Source organism: Schistocerca gregaria, chromosome 3 (assembly GCF_023897955.1).
Source record: "Schistocerca gregaria isolate iqSchGreg1 chromosome 3, iqSchGreg1.2, whole genome shotgun sequence".
In the NCBI taxonomy this organism is placed as follows: Eukaryota; Metazoa; Arthropoda; class Insecta; order Orthoptera; family Acrididae; genus Schistocerca; species Schistocerca gregaria.
In genome coordinates, this window is record NC_064922.1 from 564,958,262 (window position 1) to 564,981,335 (window position 23,074).

General features: G+C 44.9%; 1 protein-coding gene across 1 annotated transcript in view; it reads left to right on the top strand.

The window, feature by feature from the left end:
* Nucleotides 1-23,074, top strand: part of LOC126356065 (large neutral amino acids transporter small subunit 1) — a 341,790-nt gene that overhangs the window by 103,743 nt on the left and 214,973 nt on the right. Inside the window, exon 2 of the mRNA XM_050006764.1 lies at nucleotides 5,784-6,030. Coding sequence (XP_049862721.1) covers nucleotides 5,784-6,030 — 247 coding nt within the window. The remainder of the gene's footprint in view (nucleotides 1-5,783; nucleotides 6,031-23,074) is intronic.

Consider the following 23,074-nt stretch of genomic DNA (forward strand, 5'->3'; position numbering starts at 1 on the left):
CTGTAACATAACATCTCAAACGCTTCACTTCATTTTATTTTTCAGTCTTCACGCACTCCACGATTCACTTTTACCGTGCCTCATACGTACTTTCTGACAATTTCTCTCTCAAAAATATTAAGGACCACGTTTGATGCCAGTAGGCTTCTGACTTTGAGGAATGTTCTCGCTGACTGTGCTAAACTGCTGCTTTGCCCTCCGTGCTTCGCCCGTCATGCATTATTTTACTTCCGCTGTACAGACACCCACGCAACACTCATAAAAAAGGGAACAATTTATAAACAGAGAAATTCCATAAACACTTGACATGCGATATTGAGCAAGACGTACCACATACCAGAAATAAAATTTCATTGGCATCAACTCCGTCTCTGAGCGAGGCTGATAACCTTTCACGTGACCCTTACAGAAACGTTTGAAGACGCGGTTACTCTGCTGCTTAATGGAGGACTTGATTTAACGCCCAAAAATCAACACCTACACAAAACAAGAGTTGTCGCACGTAGTTCATGCGTTAGCTTCACTTCAGCTTTCGAGTGCAACTAAAAGTAGTTGTAGAATGAGATTTTCGTATCTTTTTGTTAAGAAGGACAATAGCAAAGTGCCATCATTTAATATTTTCTGCCGGCCGGTGTGGCCGTGCATTTCTAGGCGCTTCAGTCTGGAATCGCATGACCGCTACGGTCGCAGGTTCGAATCCTGCATCGGGCATGGATGTGTGTGATGTCCTTAGGTTAGTTACGTTAAGGTAGTTCTAAGTTCTAGGGGACTGATGACCACAGATGTTAAGTCCCATAGTGCTCATAGCCATTTGAGCCCCTTGAACCATTTTAACATTTTCCGAGACAGGTGGCGTCTCATGGCTATAAACCGAAGACAACAGGTTTGCCTTCTTCACGTATCGATACCAAAGTTTGAATGATCCTGTGAGTTTTTCGTATCACAAGAGCTTAAGACCTTTTTTCCACACTTTCTGGAACAGCGAGTGTATTACTGAGTGTGACGTAGGAAGCTGGTCTTATTATCCATGGATACAGCCACTGATGAGCCAAAATATTATCACCACTGTCCACCGCGAAGTTGAATGCCTCGGTGGTGTTGAGGGCACGAGACACAGTAAGGAAACAATGTAAGCGGAACAGAGACGAACTGACAGTCACAATAGCGAAGATACGGGCCCCTAATACGGAAATCCATTGAAGGAAGGTTCCAAAGGGAACATTGTTGTGGCGCTGCGGCTGGAAATGAGAATCTCTGAAACGCCGAAGCAGGTCGCCTGTTACGAGTACTACTGTTGTGAACACCTGTGAAAGGTAGCTGAAGGATGATGAAATAACAAGTATTCCTTCCGTATGGTATTGGACGACCACGTCTCATTACAAACTGTAGAGGTCGGAGGATTGCCCACTGTGTAATCCAGGATAGGTAGTGATGTGTGGCAGATCTGACGAAAGAGTCCTTCTGTAGGCACAAGTGTTACGGAGCACACTGTCCAAAGGCCTTCGTTGAACACGAAGCTTCACATCACACGACCCCTACGTGTTCATGTGTAGACCCAACGACATCGCCAGTCATCATTGCAGTGGGCACAGCATAACTGAGTTTTCATTGTGGATCAATAGAAACGTGTCGCCTGTCGAATGAATCGCTTTTCTAGTTACACCAGGTTGACGGTTGGGTCCTTACATGCCGCGATCCAGGCGAAGGGTTGCACGATACATGCACCGCGCCACCGTCGTTGAGGGATGCCGTAAGGTACATTGAGTTGGGCTTCCACGGGATCCGCGATGGTAATCGAAGGCATCATGACAACAGTGAACAGCGTGAACATTGTTGCGGATCACATGCATCGCTTCAGATCTGAAGTCTCCCCCTAAGGCGATGACATCTTCCAGCAGGGTAACTGATTACTGTCTGTGTTGCAAGGTCAGAATCATTCTGTGTGTCCGTAGCAAGTGGTCTAGTGGCTGACGTTGCTGCCTCTGGATCACGGGGTCCCGAGTTAGATTCCCGGCCGGATTGGGATTTTCTCTGCCCGGAGACTGGGTGTTTGTGTTGTCCTCACCATTCCATCATCATTCATGAAAATGGCTAGATTGGACTGTCTGTTCAGATTGGGCATGTGTACGGGTGCTGAAGACAGCGCAGTTGAGCGCCCCGCAAATCAATCATCAGCGTCGTCATCTCCATCATCAGCGTCGTCATCTCCATCATCAGCGTCGTCATCTCCATCAGCGTCGTCATCTCCATCATCAGCGTCGTCATCTCCATCATCAGCGTCGCCATCTCCATCATCAGCGTCGCCATCTCCATCATCAGCGTCGCCATCTCCATCATCAGCGTCGCCATCTCCATCATCAGCGTCGCCATCTCCATCATCAGCGTCGCCATCTCCATCATCAGCGTCGCCATCTCCATCATCAGCGTCGCCATCTCCATCATCAGCGTCGCCATCTCCATCAGCAGCGTCGCCATCTCCATCAGCAGCGTCGCCATCATCTCCGTTCTATGGTGTTTGAGGGGCGTTATATAGTGAACTGACATTGTCTTGGGCAACAGATGCGCCTGATCTGAACCCATTCGAACACGTATCGTGCACCAGCTGCGTAACCCTAAACCACCATTCCGTAATTACTTGACCTGTGCGTAGATATCTGTGCCACATACATCTGGAATTCTGTCAAGAACTTGCAGAATCCATGCCTAGTAGAATCTCTGTTGTACTGTGTTTTAAAAGTGGAAGAACACGCCATTAAACAGGTGGTTATAATGTTTTGGTTCATCGGTGTATCTTGTATAGTATGGCCATGAGCTCCGGAATCATGATGCTTCTCTCTGTTAGGTACCTGAATAAATAGTTTCTTTTTCTGAGAACCTGGGATTTTGCATAAGGGAGGGCGGCAGCTGATCTACACAGATATCTAAGCATTGCGTGGAGTCAGCATTGAAGATTCCTAACCAGATTTGTTAGAGGCGGCCGGAAACATGTTTACCGAGGAGCTAACCCACTGCACAAGGTACAATACGGGTGGAAGAGAACGGCAGGTCTCCGTGGATCCAATACCAGGGCAGTAGCTGACGTGTAAGAGGATGGTTGGGTCGAGTAACAGTGAAAAGGTCAGAGAATCGAATCGTGTAGCAGATTTTAGTTCTATAACCTAAACAGAATTTGATTGAAACGTCCTGAGATATCAAACAAAAGTAACGAAGTTCATGGAGCGAGGAGATTAAAAATTATAGACGTAGACTTGAATGCTGTTAGCAGATTTAGATAGATGCAGGTCCCAAGAATATAGGCTTCCACGAAAACTAGCCTGCGGGCTACTGCCACTATTGCTACTAATAAAAGGAAGTAATTCAGTTAAACCATCTGCGTCTCTTTGTGTCTGAACCAAATTGGTAGACATTGCAGAATAAGGAAATGATAAAATCAGTAATTTTGTGGGTAAATATTTACGACCGTCAAGTGTGTGTTGAATTGTGTGTGAATTCCTAAGGGACCAAACTGCTTAGGTCATCGGTTCCTAGATTTACACGCTACTTAAACTAACACATACACGCCCATGCCCTCCAGCGGGAGGAGCTGTCAAGTACTTGAAGAAAAGGTAACTGCTTTAGAACCACTCCCGATCATTCACGTCAAATTGTTAACAAGTAGCACGCTAAATCGGTAATCAATAAAACTTCCTGTCAGATTAAAGTTGTGTGCCGTACCGAGACTCGAACTCGTGATCTTTGTCTATCGCGGGCAAGTGCTCTACTAACTGAGCTACCCAAGTACGACTCACGACCCGTCGTCACAGCTTCAATTCTGCCAGTACCTCGGCTCCTACATTCCAAACTTCACAGAAGCTCTTCTGCGAAACTTGCATAACTAGCACTTCTGGAAGAAAGGATATTATGGAGACATGGCTTAACGACAGCCTGGAGGATGTTTCCAGAATGATATTTTCACTATCAGCGGAGCGAGCTGTGATATGAAATTTTCTGGTAGATTAAAACTGTGTGCCGGGTTCTTGGGTAGCTCGGTAGAGCAATTGACGGCGAAAGGCGAAGGTCCCGAGTTCGAGTCTCGGTCCGGCACACAGTTTTAATCTGCCAGGAAGTTTCGTATTAGCAAACGCTCCGCCGCAGAGTGAAAATCTCATTCTGGTAATCCTTATTTAAAATGAACCGTGCCACAAGCAGGGAGGTAGCGAGCGGCAGCAGGTATGGCGGTACTGACCCTAAGTAGCATTTGAAGAAAAGCATTTTGAGCCACCAGCTGTACGTGTACACCTTTATTCTCAACCGGTTTCAGTTTTAGCAATCATCATAACTGAGAATAACGTTGTGTATGTAAAGCTGGTGGATCAAAACGCCTTTCTTAAAAAAAAAATTCAGACGAAGCTGCGGGTGCAGAAAATTAAAGCACTTCAGTACATCAGATCAGTGGATGCTGCTTGTAGTTGCCACTTGCGATTTCCAGTACATCAGACTACTTTTCGTATCAATGTGACGTGGCGAAGTACTTTCTTTCATCATTTCGCCGGTCGCACTTTTTTAACAGCTTCTGCTCAAGTATTTTCTCTGCTATTGCCCCATCGTCCGTAGGTTTCCTTTATTTAATTATTTCCAAGTTACGTTACTTGTGTGAATGTCCGCCCTGGGCAGAACTGGCGTATTTGGCGTGCAGCAGATCTGACTTTTTGCTTCACCATTGGGTATTGGTCTAAGTGGAAATACGTTGTGTTGACGGTGACGTCTTTCGTTCCGTTGTGTTGACAAATTCAGAGAACCGGTCCAGTACACTCTTATCACTTAAAGCAGCTTTGTTTCTCAGATAATAAATTGCAGGTCACTTCTACAGCGTAATGCTATTGCAGCCTCGTAGATCGCAATAGTTAGCAGAGATGAGGCTTGCACAGGATTTACTAAAGTGGAGAGCTGCATGAAACAAGCCTTAGAACCGAAGACAACGATTACTACTACTACTACTACTACTGACGTTTTCCAGGAAACCTCAACAAATGTACAGCGCGATCCTATAAACCTGAACTTCTTTATTGAGTCATAATTTCCTTCGGAAAGCTCGTGGAAACGGAAAATGTTGTTTTAATGATTTTAGTAGCTCTGGAAGAATCAGAAATAGCGTTCCATGTTGGCAAGTTGACTGTCGTTTCTGCGCATTAACTCCTTTGTCCTGTATGATTCTGCGCTTGCTGGGCTTTTTTTTTTTTTTTTTTCTTGTGGAGGGTATCTTCAAGCCGCGCGGGATTAGCCGAGCGGTCTACAGCGGAGCGGTCTACAGCGGTGCAGTCATGGACTATGCGGAGTTTTGAATCCTCCCTCGGGTGTGTGGGTGTGTGTATGTGTGTGTGTGTGTGTGTGTGTGTGTGTGTGTGTGTCCTTAGGATAATTTAGGTTAAGTAGTGTGTAAGCTTAGGGAGTGATGACCTTAGCAGTTAAGTCCCATAAGATTTCACACACATTTGAACATTTTTGGTATCTTTAAAAGCCTAATGTACAAGAAGAGACCATGAACAACTGCAGAATTCCCTGAGGCTATTACGCGCGAAATAAGCAATGCTGGTGAGGATACACTTCACAGAACGTCGAAGAATACGGTGAAACGATTGGTTCAAATGTTATGACCCATTAAAGTAGTTGAAGTTTATTTAGCTCGCACTGTATGTGTAAGCTGTGTTGTTCACGCAGTTTTGCAGGATGCCTTACGTACAGCGCAGCACTAAAGGTGGCGGGCGGCGATTAAATGACGTCATGATTTTTGTTGTTGTTGACAGGTGGGCGCCTACTGCTACGCCGAGCTGGGCTGCATGATCTCAAAGAGCGGCGCTGACTACGCGTACATCATGGAGACGTTCGGACCGTTTCTGGCGTTCGTGCGGCTGTGGATCGAGTGCATGATCGTGCGGCCTTGCTCGCAGGCGATCGTGGCGCTCACGTTCAGCGTGTACGTGCTCAAGCCCTTCTTCCCAGAGTGCGATCCGCCGGACGACGCTGGCCGCCTGCTCGCCGTGTGCTGCATCAGTGAGTACCCAGTCCTGCTGTACCATCTCGACTCTGGCACTGCTCCTCCAAAATACAAAAGTTTTATACTGTTATGCCTTCACTCCGTCTACAGCTACAAATACAGTGCTCGAGCCATCATAAACAGCCTGACGAAGGATGCTAGTCATTCCTTTCCCTCTTTCACTGGCAAATGGAGCAAGGGAAAAAGACTGTGTACATGCTTCGGCACTAGCCGACATTTCTTTTGTTTTCAGATTCTTATGCGAGATGGATGTTGGTGGCAGAACGATCGTGCTGCGGGCAGTCGCAAGTCGCGGTTCTACAGGCATACCCAGAGTTTCGGGTTCGGGGAAAGAACTTCTCCTCCTCCTCCCCCCCCCCCCCCCGCCCCCCCTTCCTCCGCATCGCAGAGCATTTCCGTTACACAGGCCTGTCGACCGAGCCCAGCGGTAAGATATACAGCGACACGCCTCTAAATTGCTTCCTTGTCTTTTAGTAAAACAGAGGCGATTTATGGCGTTCCCCAAGTATTGTTATAGGCCCTCCCTTTACTATTCCTTATCTATATAAACGATGTGGGAGACAATCTGAGGAGCCGTCTTAGATTGTTTTTCAGATGACGCCGTCATTTACCGACTAGTAAAGTCATCAGAAGATCAAAATAAATTGTAAAAAGATTTAGAAAAGATACTGAATGGTGCGAAAATTGGCAATTGGTCCTAAATAACGAAAAGTGTGTGGTAATCGTCATGAGGGCTAAAAGGAATCCGTTAAACCCCGGTTACACGATAATTCAGTCAAGTCTAAAGGCTGCAAATTCAACTACTTACAATTACGAACAACTTAAATTGGAGGGAACACACAGAAAATGTTGAGCGTAACAGATGTACTAAAGAGACTGCCTACACTACGCTTTTCCGTTCTCTTTTAGAATACTTCTGCGCGCTGTGGAATCCTTACCAGATGACTGACGGAGTACATCGATAAAGATTAAACAGTGGCAGCACGTATTGTGTTGTCGAGAAATATGGGGGAGGGGGAGGGGAGTGTCACTGAAATGATAAAAAGATTTGGGATGGACATCATTAAAACAAAAGCGTGTTACTTTGTGGGGGAATCTTCTCACAAAATTCCAATCGCCAACTTCCTCCTCCGATGGCGAAATACTTTATTGACGCCGACCTACACAGGGAGAAACGATCACCATGAAATCAGCTCACACGGAAAGATACAGGTGTTCGTTCTTTCCGCGCCCTGTACGAGATTGGAATAATAGAGAACTGTGAAGGTGGTTCGATGATCCCTCCACCAGGCACTTAAATGAGATTTGCGGAGCACCTATGTAGACGCAGATGTAGATTTCACCCGAGCTGATGGGAGTCCCAAACACTCGACTGGGTCGCATATCTGTTCCGTCTGCGGTCTCTTTTATAGTCCTATATGAGGTACGCCTCCATAGAACTCTTCCAAAACACTGAAGTAGATTATTCGCTTTCCCTGCAACAGCCATTAAGTGCTCCTGCCACTTCACGTCGCCCTGCAGCGTTACACTTAGATATTTCACGGACGCAACTGTGTAAAGTAGTGCACCGTTGACACTATATTACAAAGCTGCAGGATGGTTTTTCCTACTCATTCGCATAAAACTCTTTTTTTATCTAAATTTATAGTGCGTTGGCATTCACCACACCAAATAGATACACTGTCTAAGTCATCCTGTATCCTCCTCAAACTTAGCGTAGACTTGCAGTTTGCTGCTTATTCTATCCGTCAGGTCGTTTGCTACGCAAAGAGCAAGAGCGGTCCTGTAACACTTCATTGGTGCACTCCTTATGGTATCTTTCTCTGTGACGTTGATGACTACTTGGGGCGTTTACCACTTAACGTTTTCGAGTCCGTCATATATCCACTCTATAGCCTCGATTTCGTTTTACATAAATAAAAAGCTTTCCAGACATAAGACAATTATTTTACTTCGTCCAACATTTTTCTTCGTTAAAGGTGGAAGACGGCTAAGCGAAGAAATTCTAAAATTAGCACTAATGTGATTCCTGCACATTGGTTTTTCATCACAGTCTGATAAAATTATTTACAAAGTCTATGGTTCAGCAGGATTCTTGCACTCTCCACATCGATGAAAACCTCATCCCTGCTGGGAAGCACTCTCAAATACTTTGTCGTAAATTCTGCAAATGCTTTGCAAGGCGCTTAGTAAGTAGTATGTGAAAGAGTCTTATCTACACAGGTACAGGTACTGTACATTCTGAAGTCTGGAAATGAAAAGCGGTTGCCGCTTGAGAAACATCGCCGCTATAGTTGTACGTTCTTCATTGCAGCTTCTTCCACTTCAAAGTTATCGTACCACACTCACTGTGCTGCAGCTCGTAAATGTCAACTGTCACGTTTCGATCTTTCCAATCCAAGAGTTGATACTTTTTCCAGCCATCGCACAGCATCTTCAAATACTGATCATTCGTGAACTGAAAAAAAACTGTTTTTAAAATAAAAAGTGGTAATGTGTCAGCCATGCCTCTCCATAGGCAAAATGTCTTTCTGGTACCTCCTCCACCCCCCCCCCTCTCTCTCTCTCTCTCTCTCTCTCTCTCTCTCTCTCTCTCTCTCTCTCTCTCTCTCTCTCTCTCTCTCTCTCTCTCCCCCTCTCTCTCTGGTATTGACGGCGTCCCTTGGCAGACTCCTCTTGCGTCTGCCCCCGTCTGGAGGGCGCATCGCCAGACAAAAGGGTCGCGCGTTACCAGGCTAACTGTCTTTCTGTCTGGTGCCAGGGCGTTTGTACTAAGTCACTGCCGCAGAATGAAGCTGCCTGTGTAACAGATATGCCCGACATTACTGAAATACATACTTACTTTGCTTTGTACCTACTAAAAGACTCTACATACCTACTTTAAAAGAACTGATAACTACCCAAAAAGCAAGGCAGTCTTTATTACCTTTTATTCACCGTACTGTAACAAATCTCTGCTTCCACGAGGACTACTTTGTGCAGAAAATATGATCTGGTTTGGGTATATTGCCAACAGCAACTATAGTTCTGTAAGTTTTGACTTTGCCTGATCTTGCAATAAATCAAATAACGATCGAAATGTGACTGTTTACCGGTGCGTTAGTAACATAGTGACAGAAGCAGGAAAACAATATTGCATATTAGGTGTATTTGTATTGTTACTGACAAGACAGTAAGTTAACCAAAATTAAAGCTAATTTTTTGTATATGTGTCAACCAGCCTAGAGTACTGTTAAGTTTCCTCATCTTTATTGAAATATCCTCAGTGGGAAGGGTGGTATAAGCAGGACAAGTGGCAGCTCTTTGTCGGCCTGACCAGCCGCCGCCCTCGTCTGGGGAGTCGTTTTACGTCGGCCGCTGGGGGTGGGCTCAAATTCATTACGGGCTGCCGGGGCGCGCTGGCATCTGCGGAATTCGGCGAGCCTCTGCTGGCGATCGGGTCACCACGGGGGCGGGGGTGGGGGGCACGCCCTGGAGTCCAGAGCTGGCTGGCACACAGGCAGCCACGTGGCGAGGTCACGTTCTAGACCGAAAGCAGCCGCGAACGGCGACACCTAGTCGTAAGTCTAGCACTGTGTTCTCCAACTCTGTACTCTAAAAGGATTTGCTGAGACTTACCGGACAAATTACGTAGTAATAAATTACTGCATCGTCGTCCAACATTTTAATCCTAATGAAAGTGACAGGTTTATTATGTACCAAGTTGCTTTTCTTTGAATTTCGTGTTCAGGTTCCCGCCCGTAACGCCTCCTATTGCTGCTTACTGGAAACTTCCACGATCAGCGGAAGTCTAATGTCCTTTTTCTATGCTCAGCCACAATTCTTCACCTCGTCGATATACGTGAAAGCGAGGCGACACACCAGTGTTTGTTTATGCATTCATTATTTGTTGATAATGTCCGCTTTTTCCCCTAATTTGAGTCTGTATTCAGTGTTAAATAACCCTTTTTAAAAGTCTCTTTCGTTAATAAGTTTAGATTCTAGTTATTACTATCGCCTGTCTGCGTTGTTCAGCAGCTGCTACCAAAGATGCTCATTAACAGTTACTAGGCAGCCGATTCGAGTTTCGAAATGAATTGATATCCTTGATCAGCGTGGCACATGTATACAAAATTAATTCCTTCAAAAGGCACACGATTCATTTGACACAGCACGATGTTTTGTCCGAAAACATTTTTCTCTTCAATATTAATGAGGAATAAACTATTATTATCATCATCCAGAGATAATCCAATGTACGTTCATTTCTCGTGATACTTTGTTCGAACTCGTAGGACACTATAGCTTTTCCTTAAATCGATTTTTATTAACACAGTTTCTTTGATATGATTCACTACTATGAATGGTCACACTTTAGCTGGACAATAAATGTCCAGATAGGGTCAATAACCACAAGTCAAATTGCCTTGTGATGTCTGAGTAGTATCTTGGGCAACAAGTTCTTAAATTGGAATTAATGATATCGATTTTTAACTGATTGAGATGTTCGCTGGATGTTATTTATCTCAGTTCTGTCAGTTTTCATACTTTTGACAATAAATTAAACGAAAAGAAATTTACTTTTAACTAGCCCGGCTTCCACTGAATTTCACTATTTCACACAGTGGTGCATGAAATTAGGAGACACGAAACCTCGGGACACTAAAATCTCGAACACAAACACTCCCAAGCGCTAAAGACTTAAACAATACGTCCGTTGGGTTTATACAGGGTGTTACAAAAAGGTACGGCCAAACTTTCAGGAAACATTCCTCACACACAAAGAAAGAAAATATGTTACGTGGACATGTGTCCGGAAACGCTTACTTTCCTTGTTAGAGCTCATTTTATTACTTCTCTTCAATCACATTAATCATGGAATGGAAACACACACTAACAGAACGTACCAGCGTGAATTCAAACACTTTGTTACAGGAAATGTTCAAAACGTCCTCCGTTAGCGAGGATACATGCATCCACCCTCCGTCGCATGGAATCTCTGATGCGCTGATGCAGCCCTGGAGAATGACGTATTGTATCACAGCCGTCCACAATACGAGCACGAAGGGTCTCTACATTTGGTACCGGGGTTGCGTAGACAAGAGCTTTCAAATGCCCCCATAAATGAAAGTCAAGAGGGTTGAGGTCAGGAGAGCGTGGAGGCCATGGAATTGGTCCGCCTCTACCAATCCATCGGTAACCGAATCTGTTGAGAAGCGTACGAGCACTTCGACTGAAATGTGCAGGAGCTCCTTCGTTCATGAACCACATGTTGTGTCGTATTTGTAAAGGCATATGTTCTAGCAGCACAGGTAGAGTATCCCGTGTGAAATCACGATAACGTGCTCCATTGAGCGTAGGTGGACGAAACTAAAATGAACTCTAACATGGAAATTAAGCGTTTCCGGACACATGTCCACATAATATCTTTTCTTTGTGTGTGAGGAATGTTTCCTGAAAGTTGGGCGGTACCTTTTTGTAACACCCTGTATAATAGTTGTGAAACAAAAGGTACTTTCGTTAGAAACTTTTTGAATAAAGCCTGGTGCTACTTTGCATATATAACACCAATCTATTCCATTGGCTCTTATTAGTCTTTCATTTAATTTTCTCTACTACAAAACGGGAATTGATGGTTTCATGTGAAATGGGGAAATTGTTCATGGCCAGTTCGAAAAAATTTTAGTTTCAAAAAAGATCAGATATGTAAGGAAGGGTTACAAGCCCTGCATGTTGGCACCCGCCTCCCCAAAATCGTAACTCACAACTTAAGTTTTCTGAACAGTAGTTTAAATTTCGGACGTTTTCTAAGGTTCAAATGGCTCTGAGCACTATCGGACGTAACTTCTGAGGTCGTCAGTCCCCTAGAAGTAAGAGCTACTTAAACCTAACTAACCTACGGACAGCACACACATCCAGGATTCGAACCTGCGACCGTAGCGTTTTTTAAGGCCACGGCGGAACTTCTTTGCGGACTATTCTCGTTTATGTATTTCAGAGCTGGCATTGTTCCTATAGTTGACTTGTGATTCAATATTAAAATAATCTTTTTTGCTTAGAGATATAAATTTGGTTTTCTCTTAATTTATCTATAGGTTCACCTTTCTAGTACCTCTCTGAAGACTAGTAAAGGCACAGGAGAGGAAATCGTGACGAGCCGCATCAAACCAGTTAGACGACGACTCAAAAAAGGAAACTTCTTCCATTACTCTTGGCATTATTTCAAGGAAAGAAAAGGCAGCAATAGCTCAAAAATAGCAATTAATGTACCAATCGAAGTTACATATTATGAGATACTTCTTTAATACGTCTGCTAGAATGGCTACCGCAGTTTTCGATCTCGAACGACCCCAAAAGTAAAAGTCGATGCACGATTTCTGTCGTGTACGATACGCGATACATTCGCTTGACAGATGATTCAAATGGCTCTGAGCAGTAGAACTTAGAACTACTTAAACCTAACTAACCTAAGTTCACATGCATCTATGCCCGAGGAAGGATTCGAACCTGCGACCATAGCAGTCCGACTGAGACAGTTTTCATGTAAAAGGGACTAAAAGGAGTCCTCGCAAGGGATGAGAAAGTGTTTGTGAACGAGGAGCTGGTCGAATTTTGTGATATTACAACGTTGAGTTTCATGTTCCACAACACACCGTAGCGTGAAAGACTGTATAGGAGCCGGCCGCTGTGGCCGAGTGGTTCTAGGCACTTCAGTCCGGAACCGTGCTGTTGCTATGGCCGCAGGTTCGAATCCTGCCTTGGGCATGGATGTGTGTGATGTCCTTAGGTTAGTTAGGTTTAAGTAGTTCTGAGTTCTAGGGGACTGATAACCTCAGATGTTAAGTCCCATAGTACTTAGAGCCATTTGAACCATTTGAACTGAATAAGAAAAGTCAAATTTTTGTTTAGTAGAGAGGCATGTGGCCAATAAAAGATGAGATCGCAGTCTACGTCACAAGCAGAACTTGAGAGATGCCAAATGGGATTTCGCAGTTTTCAGTTGAACCTCTTGTTTAATGGGTTTTAGAACTTGCGAATATATGCTTTTTCAAACCACCAGTACATTGTGGATCTTTTTAAATCGTTGTTTTTGGTTCTATTTGTTATAATTCTACGTATACATCTACATCCACACGATTACTCTGCAATTCACAATTAGGTGCACGACAGATTATTTGTCGAACCACCTTAAAGCTACTTCTCTACCGCTCCACTGTAGATCAGCGCGAGGAAAGAAGGAACACTTAAATCTTTCCGTGCGAGCTCTGATTTCTTTTGCTGTGATGATAATTTCTCCCTACGTAGAGGGAAGCAGATAAAATATTTTCACACTCCGAGGAGAAAGTTGGTGATTGAAATTTCATGAGAAGTTCCTGCTGCGTTTGTTTTAATCAATGGCAGCTTAATTCGTGTATTATATCCATAGCACTCTTTGACCTATTTCGTGATGTGGATCCCACACCGCGCAACAATACTGAAGAAGCTACCGAACAAGCGTCGTGTAAACAGTATCTATTCCAAAGTATTTAGCTGAGTTTACAGCCTACAGATTTGTGTGATTTATCGTGTAACCCAACTGTAACGGATTTATTTTAGTACTCTTGTGGATGACTTTACACTTATTTAGGGTCAATTGGCACTTTTCACACCATTTAAGTATCTCGTCTAAATCAGTTTGCAATTTGTTTCGTTCATCTGTTGATTTTTAGAAGATGGTAAATGACAGTATAAAGTGCAAACAATCGAGGGCTGCTCAGTTAGCCTCCTACGTCGTTTGTGTAGATCAAGAATAGCAGAACGCCTAAAACACTTCCTCTGGGTACGTCGGATATTACTTCGTAATAATTTACAGATAGTCATAGAATAAAACCGAACTGTGACCTTTCTGACAGAAAATTACTAATTCAGTCACACAATTGAGACGATACTCCATAGACAGAATAGATTAGAAGTAACTTGTAAGGAACGGGTGTCAAAATCCTTCCAAAAATTTAAAAATACCGAATTAATCTCAAATCCCTTGCTGACAGCCCTCATTACTTCTTGAGAATAAAGTGCTAGTGGTGTTTCACAAGAAGAACGTTTTCTAAATCCGTGTTGGCTATTCGTCACTAAGCAGTTTTCTTCGAGGCAAGATGTGGCGGTAAGTTATACAGATTCAGCGTATTGTAGTGGATAGAGCTACGAAGTGTAGAAGGTTCGCGTCTTGCTATAACGACAAAAATTAATTCTTCACTTTTGCGTTTTCTGAAAGGTTGCGAGAGTGTCTTAATTTAAACCAATTGTGTTATGTAGTACTGTGTTGGGTTGTATGTTAACCGGGGACCTAGAAACGACGGAGAGTCTCCGGCCCCGCCGCAGCCGCAGTGGTCCACAACTCCACGACGACTACCGCAGCCCACTTCACCCCTCCGCCGCCCCACACCGAACCCAGGGTCATTGTGCGGTTAGGCGGCCGGTAGACCACGCAGGGAACGTATCTGACCAGACGAGTGTAACATCTATGTTTGCGTGGTAGAGTAATGGTGGTGTACGCGTATGTGGAGAAAGTGTTTGCGCAGCAATAGCCAACATAGTGTAGCTGAGGCAAAATAAGGGGAACCAGCCCGCATTCGCCGAGGCAGCCGGAAAACCGCCTAGCCCGCATCTCGTGGTCGTGCGGTAGCGTTCTCGCTTCCCACGCCCGGGTTCCCGGGTTCGATTCCTGGCGGGGTCAGGGATTTTCTCTGCCTCGTGATGGCTGGGTGTTATGTCCTTAGGTTAGTTAGGTTTAAGTAGTTCTAAGTTCTAGGGGACTGATGACCATATATGTTAAGTCCCATAGTGCTCAGAGCCATTTGAACCATTTTTGAAAACCGCCTAAAAACCATCCACAGACGGCTGACCGGACCTCTACACAAGTCCGCCGGGCGGATTCGTGCCGGGGAAAAGGCGCTCCTTACCACTCAGGAAAGCCGTGCATTAGACCGATCGGCTAACTGGGCGGGCATGTTCTGTAGTACTCGAAGTTATGTAAATAAAAGGGCGCTGTGTCTCAGGAGTGAGTTTGTTCCATTTTGCGGACATGTCGAGAAACATAGAGCAACGAATTGCGAGACAGCTTATTCACCTCGGGTGTCAAAGCCGCAAATTTATTGGAGGGCAATTCCGGAAAAAGTTAATACATCCACTTACAGGTTTCCAGTTCACGCAAGATTTATTTTTGCAACAGTGTATATGGAGTGTATAAAATGATTGCATTTACACATCAATAGTCGAAGCGGTTCTAAGGTATCAGGTATCGATCCGTCCTGAAACACCCACACACTAATATGTGGTAAAGCCTCCACGGGCGGCAACGCAGGTGCTGACGGTGGCATCCAGTCGATCCTACAGATGGCGAACACTGTCCTGGGATACGTTACGCCACGCCTGCTCGAGCTGTTCACGTAGTTTTATAAGAATTGTTGGTTGACGAGTCTCACGTGTCACATCTCGTCGGCCAGGGAAGTTGCTGCACGTCTTGCAGAGCACTTTGTGTTTCACGGACAGTGTGTGGGCGAGCATTATCCTGCTGGAACAACACCTTACCTTCCTGTTGCAAGAGTGGATAAACAATTTGTCTAGAGCAGTGGTCCCAACAGGTGGGTCGCGGACCCCCAGGGGCCCGCGAGCTATGCCAAAGGGGTCGGTAAGATGCCATTAGAATAAAAAATATATTAAATATATTTCGTGTTGTAACAGATTTTGGCCGCTTCCTGCATGAGCAGAGCTTTAGCGAACGCAAACTTCTGCGTCTAACGTCTTCCTAGAGCCAACTGACACTAGCACATTCTTGCACAAAACTAAAATAGGTAGGTGCAAATAGTTCTGCTGTGTGCCGTTAGACAGCGCGCGCTGCTCTTTGCATATAACTGGCAGTCAATTTACACAGAAAATCTCATTTCAAACGACAATCAACCATTGTTCATTTATTTCCAGTGCTTACATATTCAATATTCTGTATTAAAACAGTAGTGTTTGTAAAGCGTTGTTTTTTTGGAAGCTACAGTTCACGTAGTTAGAAATGGACCGTTGGTTAAAAAGTGGTTCGTTAAGATGAGAAAGGCCTACAGATGAAGAGGAAGATAATGCATTTGTTATACTAAACACCCAGATTTGAAGACAAAGATTTTGAGCAATAATTAAAAATTTAACGATAACAATGATGGCTAAGTTAAAAACCTTTTTAGCTCAATATTTTTTCAAAAATGAATATGTCAATGTTTTTTCTAAGTACAAAAATATAAAATGTATAAAAAGACTCTTAATTTGGCTTTTTTAGGTACTCGATACTGTGATACGACAAGGTAGCACTCATGCTCGATGAGGGGGTCCTCGAGAAAATTTTGTTGGGAACCCCTGGTCTAGAGCATTACGCACGCACCCAGCGCTGGTTAGCGTCCTCTCCAGAAACACCAAAGGCGAATTAGAGTTTTAGCCAGTGTGTCTTGGACGAATGCACTCCACGCGAGAGCTCTCAGCAGGTCTACGCGTCCCACGCGCAAACGACCACCACTTGCGTGCAGGCAGAATCCGTTTTCAGTGGTGAAGACGACGGCATGCCATTCTATCTTCCAAGTGATCCTCTGGTGGCACTAGTCGAGCTGTGCACGTCGTTGCTGTGGCGAGACTGGAAGACGGGTTAGAAGTGTACGCGCTCGTAGTCCCACTTCTAATAACCGGTTCGCAACAGTTTGTGTTGACAAGTCTGGTCTCACAAGCTCTCTTATCTGTGCTGTGCTATCTGTACGATCTGCCACTCTGCCTCCGGTATGGATGTGTGTGATGTCTTTAGGTTAATTAGATTTAAGTAGTTCTAAGTTATAGCTCCTAGGGGACTCATGGCCTCAGAAGTTAAGTCCCATAGTGCTCAGAGCCACTTGAGCCGTTTGATCTGCCATCTGCCACTGATGCCCTTACAATATGATGATCCTAGCGGGCGTTCGTGTTGCGTGGGCCTCCGGAACGTAATCCACGGGTGTGAGAATGTTCAAGTGACCACTGATACCAGCATCGTTGCACAGCTGACCAAGCGCGTCCAATAGGAGGTGTGCCAATTTTCCGAAATGACCATCCCACCACTCGGAAGGTTACAATTTGACCCCTTTAAAACTCTTTGATGCAATAATTTACCAACAGCCATATGATTTGTAGAAGTTTATTAGAGCTGTTGCAAGACGATTGATTCACGGATCCAGTTATATGGCTCCTTCCTTGTATAGCAATTTTACGACAATGACGAGTGGGGCCTGAAGATGGCATCAATGTAATGCCGAAACTGGTAGCACATAGAAGTTCATAAAATAAAGTAAACTTCTACAAATCATACAGCTATTGGTAAATTATTGCATCAAGAAGTTCATGCCAACCGTCGTCCCACGATCCATAATGGAACTCGCTCTGTTGGCCTTAGGAAGCACGAGTGCATCTCCGTGGCTCTGTTGTCTGCTTGCTTCACACTTCTGTGCCACAGTGAGCCTTCTGGCTGAGGGCATTCCCTATTAAGTCACACAGCTGGCGCTCTGGTAGCTGCGTTAGTACGCTATCTTTCCGCGGACGACGTTGAAACCATGGTTGCAAGGTGTTTTTAGTGACTGGACATGCAAATTTCCATTTTGCCATAGGATACTGAATTTTTATCTATGTATATTATCGACAGAACAACGCGATTAGCATACTGACAAGGTAGGGAATGTGCGCTTTAATAAAGTTAACGTACGAATTTTTCGACCGTCCATTTTCGGACACCTACTGTGTGATTCCCGAGTCAGATGGATCGGAAAACGGCCGTTGGAGGGCGTTGCCATCCCAAATCTACATCTACATCCATACTCCGCAAGCCACCTGACGGTGTGTGGCTGAGGGTGTCTTGAGTACCCTTATCTGTTCTCCCTTCTATTCCAGTCTCCTACAGTTCGTGGAAAAAAGGATTGTCGGTATGCCTCTGTGTGGGCTCTAATCTCTCTGATTTTAACCTTCTGCTCTCTTCGCGAGATAAAAGTAGGAGGGAGCAATATACTGCTTGACTCGTCGGTGAAGGTATGTTCTCGAAACTTCAACAAAAGCTCGTACCGAGCTACTGAGCGTCGCTCCTGCAGGGTCTTCCACTGGAGCTTATCTATCATCTCCGTAACGCTTTCGCGATTACTAAATGATCCTGTAACGGAGCGCTCTGCTTTCCGTTGGATCTTCTCTCTTCTATCAACCCTACCTGGTACGGATCCGACACCAGTGAACAGTATTCAAGCAGTGGGCGAACAAGTGCACTATATCCTACTTCCTTTGTTTTCGGATTGAATTTTCTTAGGATTCTTCCAATGAATCTGTCTGGCATCTGCTTTACCGACGATCAACTTCATACGATCATTCCATTTTAAATCACTCCTAATGCGTACTCCCAAATAGTTTATGGAATTAAATGCTTCCAGTTGCTGACCTGCTATATTGTAGCTAAATGATAAGGTATCTATCTTTCTATGTATTCGCAGCACATTACACTTGTCTATATTGCGACTCAATTGCCATTCCCTGCACCATGCGTCAATTCGCTGCAGATCCTCCTGCATTTCAGTAAAATTTTCCATTGTTACAACCTTTCGATACACCACAGCATCATCTGCAAAAAGCCGCAGTGAACTTCCGATGTCATCCACAAGGTCATTTATGTACATTGTGAATAGCAACGGTCCTATGACACTCCTCTGCGGCACACCTGAAATCACTCTTACTTCGAAAGACTTCTCTCCATTGAGAATGACATGCTGCGTTCTGTTATCTAGGAATTATCTGATAGTCCGTATGCTCTTACTTTGTTCATTAAACGACTGTGGGCAACTGTGTCAAAAGCCTTGCGGAAGTCAAGAAACACGGCATCTACCTGTGAACCCGTGTCTAAGGCCCTCTGAGTCTCGTAGACGAATAGCGCGAGCTGGGTTTCACACGACCGTCTTTTTCGAAACCCATGTTGATTCCTACAGAGTAGATTTCTAGTCTCCAGAAAAGTCATTAAACTCGAACATAATACGGGTTCCAAAATTCTACAACTGATCGACGTTAGAGATATAGGTCTATAGTTCTGCACATCTGTTCGACGTCCCTTTTGTAAACGGGAATGACCTGTGCCCTTTTCCAATACTTTGGAGCGCTACGCTCTTCTAGAGACCTACGGTACACCGCTGCAAGAAGGGGGGGGATGTTCCTTCGCGTACTCTGTGTAATTCACACTGAGGAGGAAAGTTTGTGTGTTATGTCAACCGCGATGGAAACCTCGGCTGGCGCACTGAACGATGAGAGGCACGTCCCGTGTGAGGACGCTTACTGGGTGCGCGCGCGCGGCCCAAGGAGCGCGCTTTTCCGTTATTCGCCTCTTTTGTCCAGCAGAGAGAACGGCTCTTCCGCGGTGGCAGTGCCGACCTTGGAGATATCCCTCGCCCCGCGTGCTTTGTACCTGCGGTTGCCTCCGGGGCCCGCAGACCCAGCCCGACCCACGGTTCGACCACGCTCAGGAATGCAACCCGCCTCTTCTGCCGCGGGCTGGCGCGGTCTTCTCAGTAGCAGAACCACGCGCGCTTGTCACAGTAGTGTCGACATCTCAGCTACAACAAGGGTGAGCAAAGAAATCACCTACGCGCTAAAACTCACAGTGATTGAAAACTCGCAATTTTCACAATAACAACTTTATAGTATTGCTGCTGCGATCACTGTCGCAACTGAAAATCGCAAGTGGCAACTAAAAGCAGCATCCACGTAGAGTGCCATCTTTTGGACAAAGTTCGAACTTCTTTCTGGAACTTCGTCACACTGTGTATGTGTAACCTACTTATCGTCGAAGAAATTAAGCAAGAAGCTACTTTTCTCTGAGAAAAAGTTTATACTCGGTATTTAACCTGGCAGCAGTTTGATATGTTTGGAAGTGTAAATAGAAAAGAATAAATGGGAATAAGACAGTGATAAAGCAGGGGGTTACCAAAGCATGCCTGCCGGGAACATCATCGCGGTGACCTCGCTGAAATGAGTCCTGAAACAGCATCCCAGATATACACTACCGGCCATTAAAATTGCTGCACCACGAAGATGACGTGCTACAGACGCGAAATTTAACCGACAGGAAGAAGATGCTGTGATATGCAAATGATTAGCTTTTCAGAGCTTTCACACAAGGTTGGCGCCGGTGGCGACACCTACAGTGTGCTGACATGAGGAAAGTTTCCAACAGATTTCTCATACACAAACAGCACTTGACCGGCGATGCCTGGTGAAACGTTGTTGTGATGCCTCGTGTAAGGAGGAGAAATGCGTACCATCACGTTTCCGACTTTGATAAAGGTCGGATTGTAACCTATCGCGACTGCGGTTTATCATATCGCGACACTGTTGCTCGCATTGGTCGAGATCCAATGACTGTTAGCAGAATATGGAATCTGTGGGTTCAGGAGGATAATACGGAACGTCGTGCTGGATACCAAATGCCTCGTATCACTAGCGGTCGAGATGACAGGCATCCGCATGTCTGTAACGTATCGTGCAGACACGTCTCGATCCCTGAGTCAACAGAGGTGGACGTTTGCAAGACAACCACCATCTGCACGAACAGTTTGACGACGTTTGCAGCAGCATGGACTATCAGCTCTGAGACCATGGCTGCGGTTACACTTGACGCTGCATCAAGATAGGAGCGCCTGCGATGGTGTACTCAACGACGAACCTAGCTGAACGAATGGCAAAACGTCATTTTTTTCGGATGAATCCAGGTTCTGTTTACAGCATCATGATGGTCACATCCGTGTTTGGCGACATCGCGGTGAATGCATATTGGAAGCGTGTATTCTTCATGGTCATACTGGCGTATCACCCGGCATGATGGTATGGGGTGCCATTGGCTACACGTCTCGATCATCTCTTGTTCGCATTGGCGGCACTTTGAACAGTGGACGTTACATTTCGGATGTGTTAAGACCCGTGGCTCTACCCTTCATTCGATCCTGCGAAACCCTACATTTCAGCAGGATAATGCAGGACCGCATGTTGCAGGTCCTGTACGGGCCTTTCTGGATACAGAAAATATTCGACTGCTGCCCTGGCCAGCAGATTCTCCAGATCTCTCACCAATTGAAAACGTCTGGTGAATGGTTGCCGAGCAACTGGCTCATCACAATACGCCAGTCACTACTCTTGATGAACTGTGGTATCGTGTTGAAGCTGCATGGGCAGCTGTACCTGTACACGCCATCCAAGCTCTGTTTGACTCAATGCCCAGGCGTATGAAGGCCGTTATTACGGCCAGAGTTGGTTGTAATCACATGTAAGTTCTGCTATAATGCATTTGTCCAATGAATACCCGTTTATCATCTGCATTTCTTCTTGGTGTAGCAATTTTAATGGCCAGTAGCGTACGATGGCGGTAACCGCACGACGACTTCACCGTGTGCCACAACCAGGCGCAACTCGTGGCACGACGTCTTCTGGCGAGGCTATGTGCGCTACAAGGCCTCACGGACCGTGTTGCGTGACAGATCGGCGTGTTTATCGCACATGCCTGACGTCGTGTCGCGGGTGCCGCAAGTTCCGAACGCAACATGCAGGTCAGAGGTCGAACCTTATCGACGGCTTGGTCCAGATCTTCCAAGGCCCCATATTTTTTTCTTCACATTCGTATATGCAAATAGAATGCATATCTCGCCGCAGGAGACAGCTGAGGTCGTTAAAAACGTAGAGTTTGAAACCTCGACATCCCATATTATGCACTGTAGAAACAACCACGGCGTATGGAAACTAATCTTCAGATTCCTAGTGTTTAGCCGTTAGCTGTATCTTCGAACAGACTTCAGCTTCTCAAAGAGAGAATACAATGAGAGTAGTTACACGGTGGATGCGGACATATTAGCGGATACGCGCTGAAGCTTGCGGATAAGAGCCCACGGCTATGCAGATAAATAAAGTTATAAAGACATGTTTATAATATTACAAAAGTAACTCTTCCTAATTGTCTGCGAAATTATACAGCGCGTAACGAGTATAGGTGCAGATGTTTTAACATGTGGTATCTTAAAATGTACACACATCTGTGAGTTAGTTGTTTTTCCCGTGTGACGTACAATCTCCCATCCACACATCACAAACTTTAGGACCAGGTGTCAGTCGTTACTGCACCAGGCTAGACGGACTACTCCTGTCATTATAGACGCAACATTTTGCTTCCACACTTGAGCACCTCACCTTCTGTTAGGCGAAAATAAGCGGTAATAGTTTGTTTGCTCTTCCCACATGTACTAGGAGTTACTACCTAACATAAAAACATAAAACTTGCAATAGTTAGAATTAGTAGTCTGGAAATGAAATAAATACTGTTTCAAAGTCGTTTAGTACACCGTCCTCAGTCACCAATAAAAATATCTGCACTTATACTTATTACACACTTTGTTTGGCCACAGACCAGCTTTCAGCTTCTTACCCATCTTCAGGTAACAACTAAATGCCACAAACGCAGATAAAATAACATGCAACTTTCTGTCGTCTTCTAACTGGTTTGATGCGGTCCACCTTGAATTCCTCTCATGTGCCAACGTTTTCATCCCACAGTAGCACTTGCAATCTGCATCCTCAATTATTTGCTGGATGTATTCCAATCCTTGCCTTCATCTGCAGTTTTTGCCTTCTATGTCTCTAATACCATGGAAGTCATCCCCTGATCTCTTAACAGATGTCCTATCATCCTTTCCCTTTCCCTTCTCCTTGTCCGACATATTCCTTCCCTCCCTCATTCTGCACAGACATTAGACTTACACAGGTATTATTTACACAGAAGGTACAAAACATACAAAAATGACGTGGAGTGTTTACAGAGGAAAGTATTACATTTTTTATTTTTGTCACACAGGTATAATTACATTAATTTAAAAAGTAACGGTTTTTCAAGTGAAAAAATTTGAAAACTGATGAAAAATAATTTCGAATTTACCATTTCAACTTACTGTGTGTCAAGGGCGTACCCAGGATCTGATTGGGTAGGGGGGGGGGAGGGGTAGTGAGAAATGCTTTTAA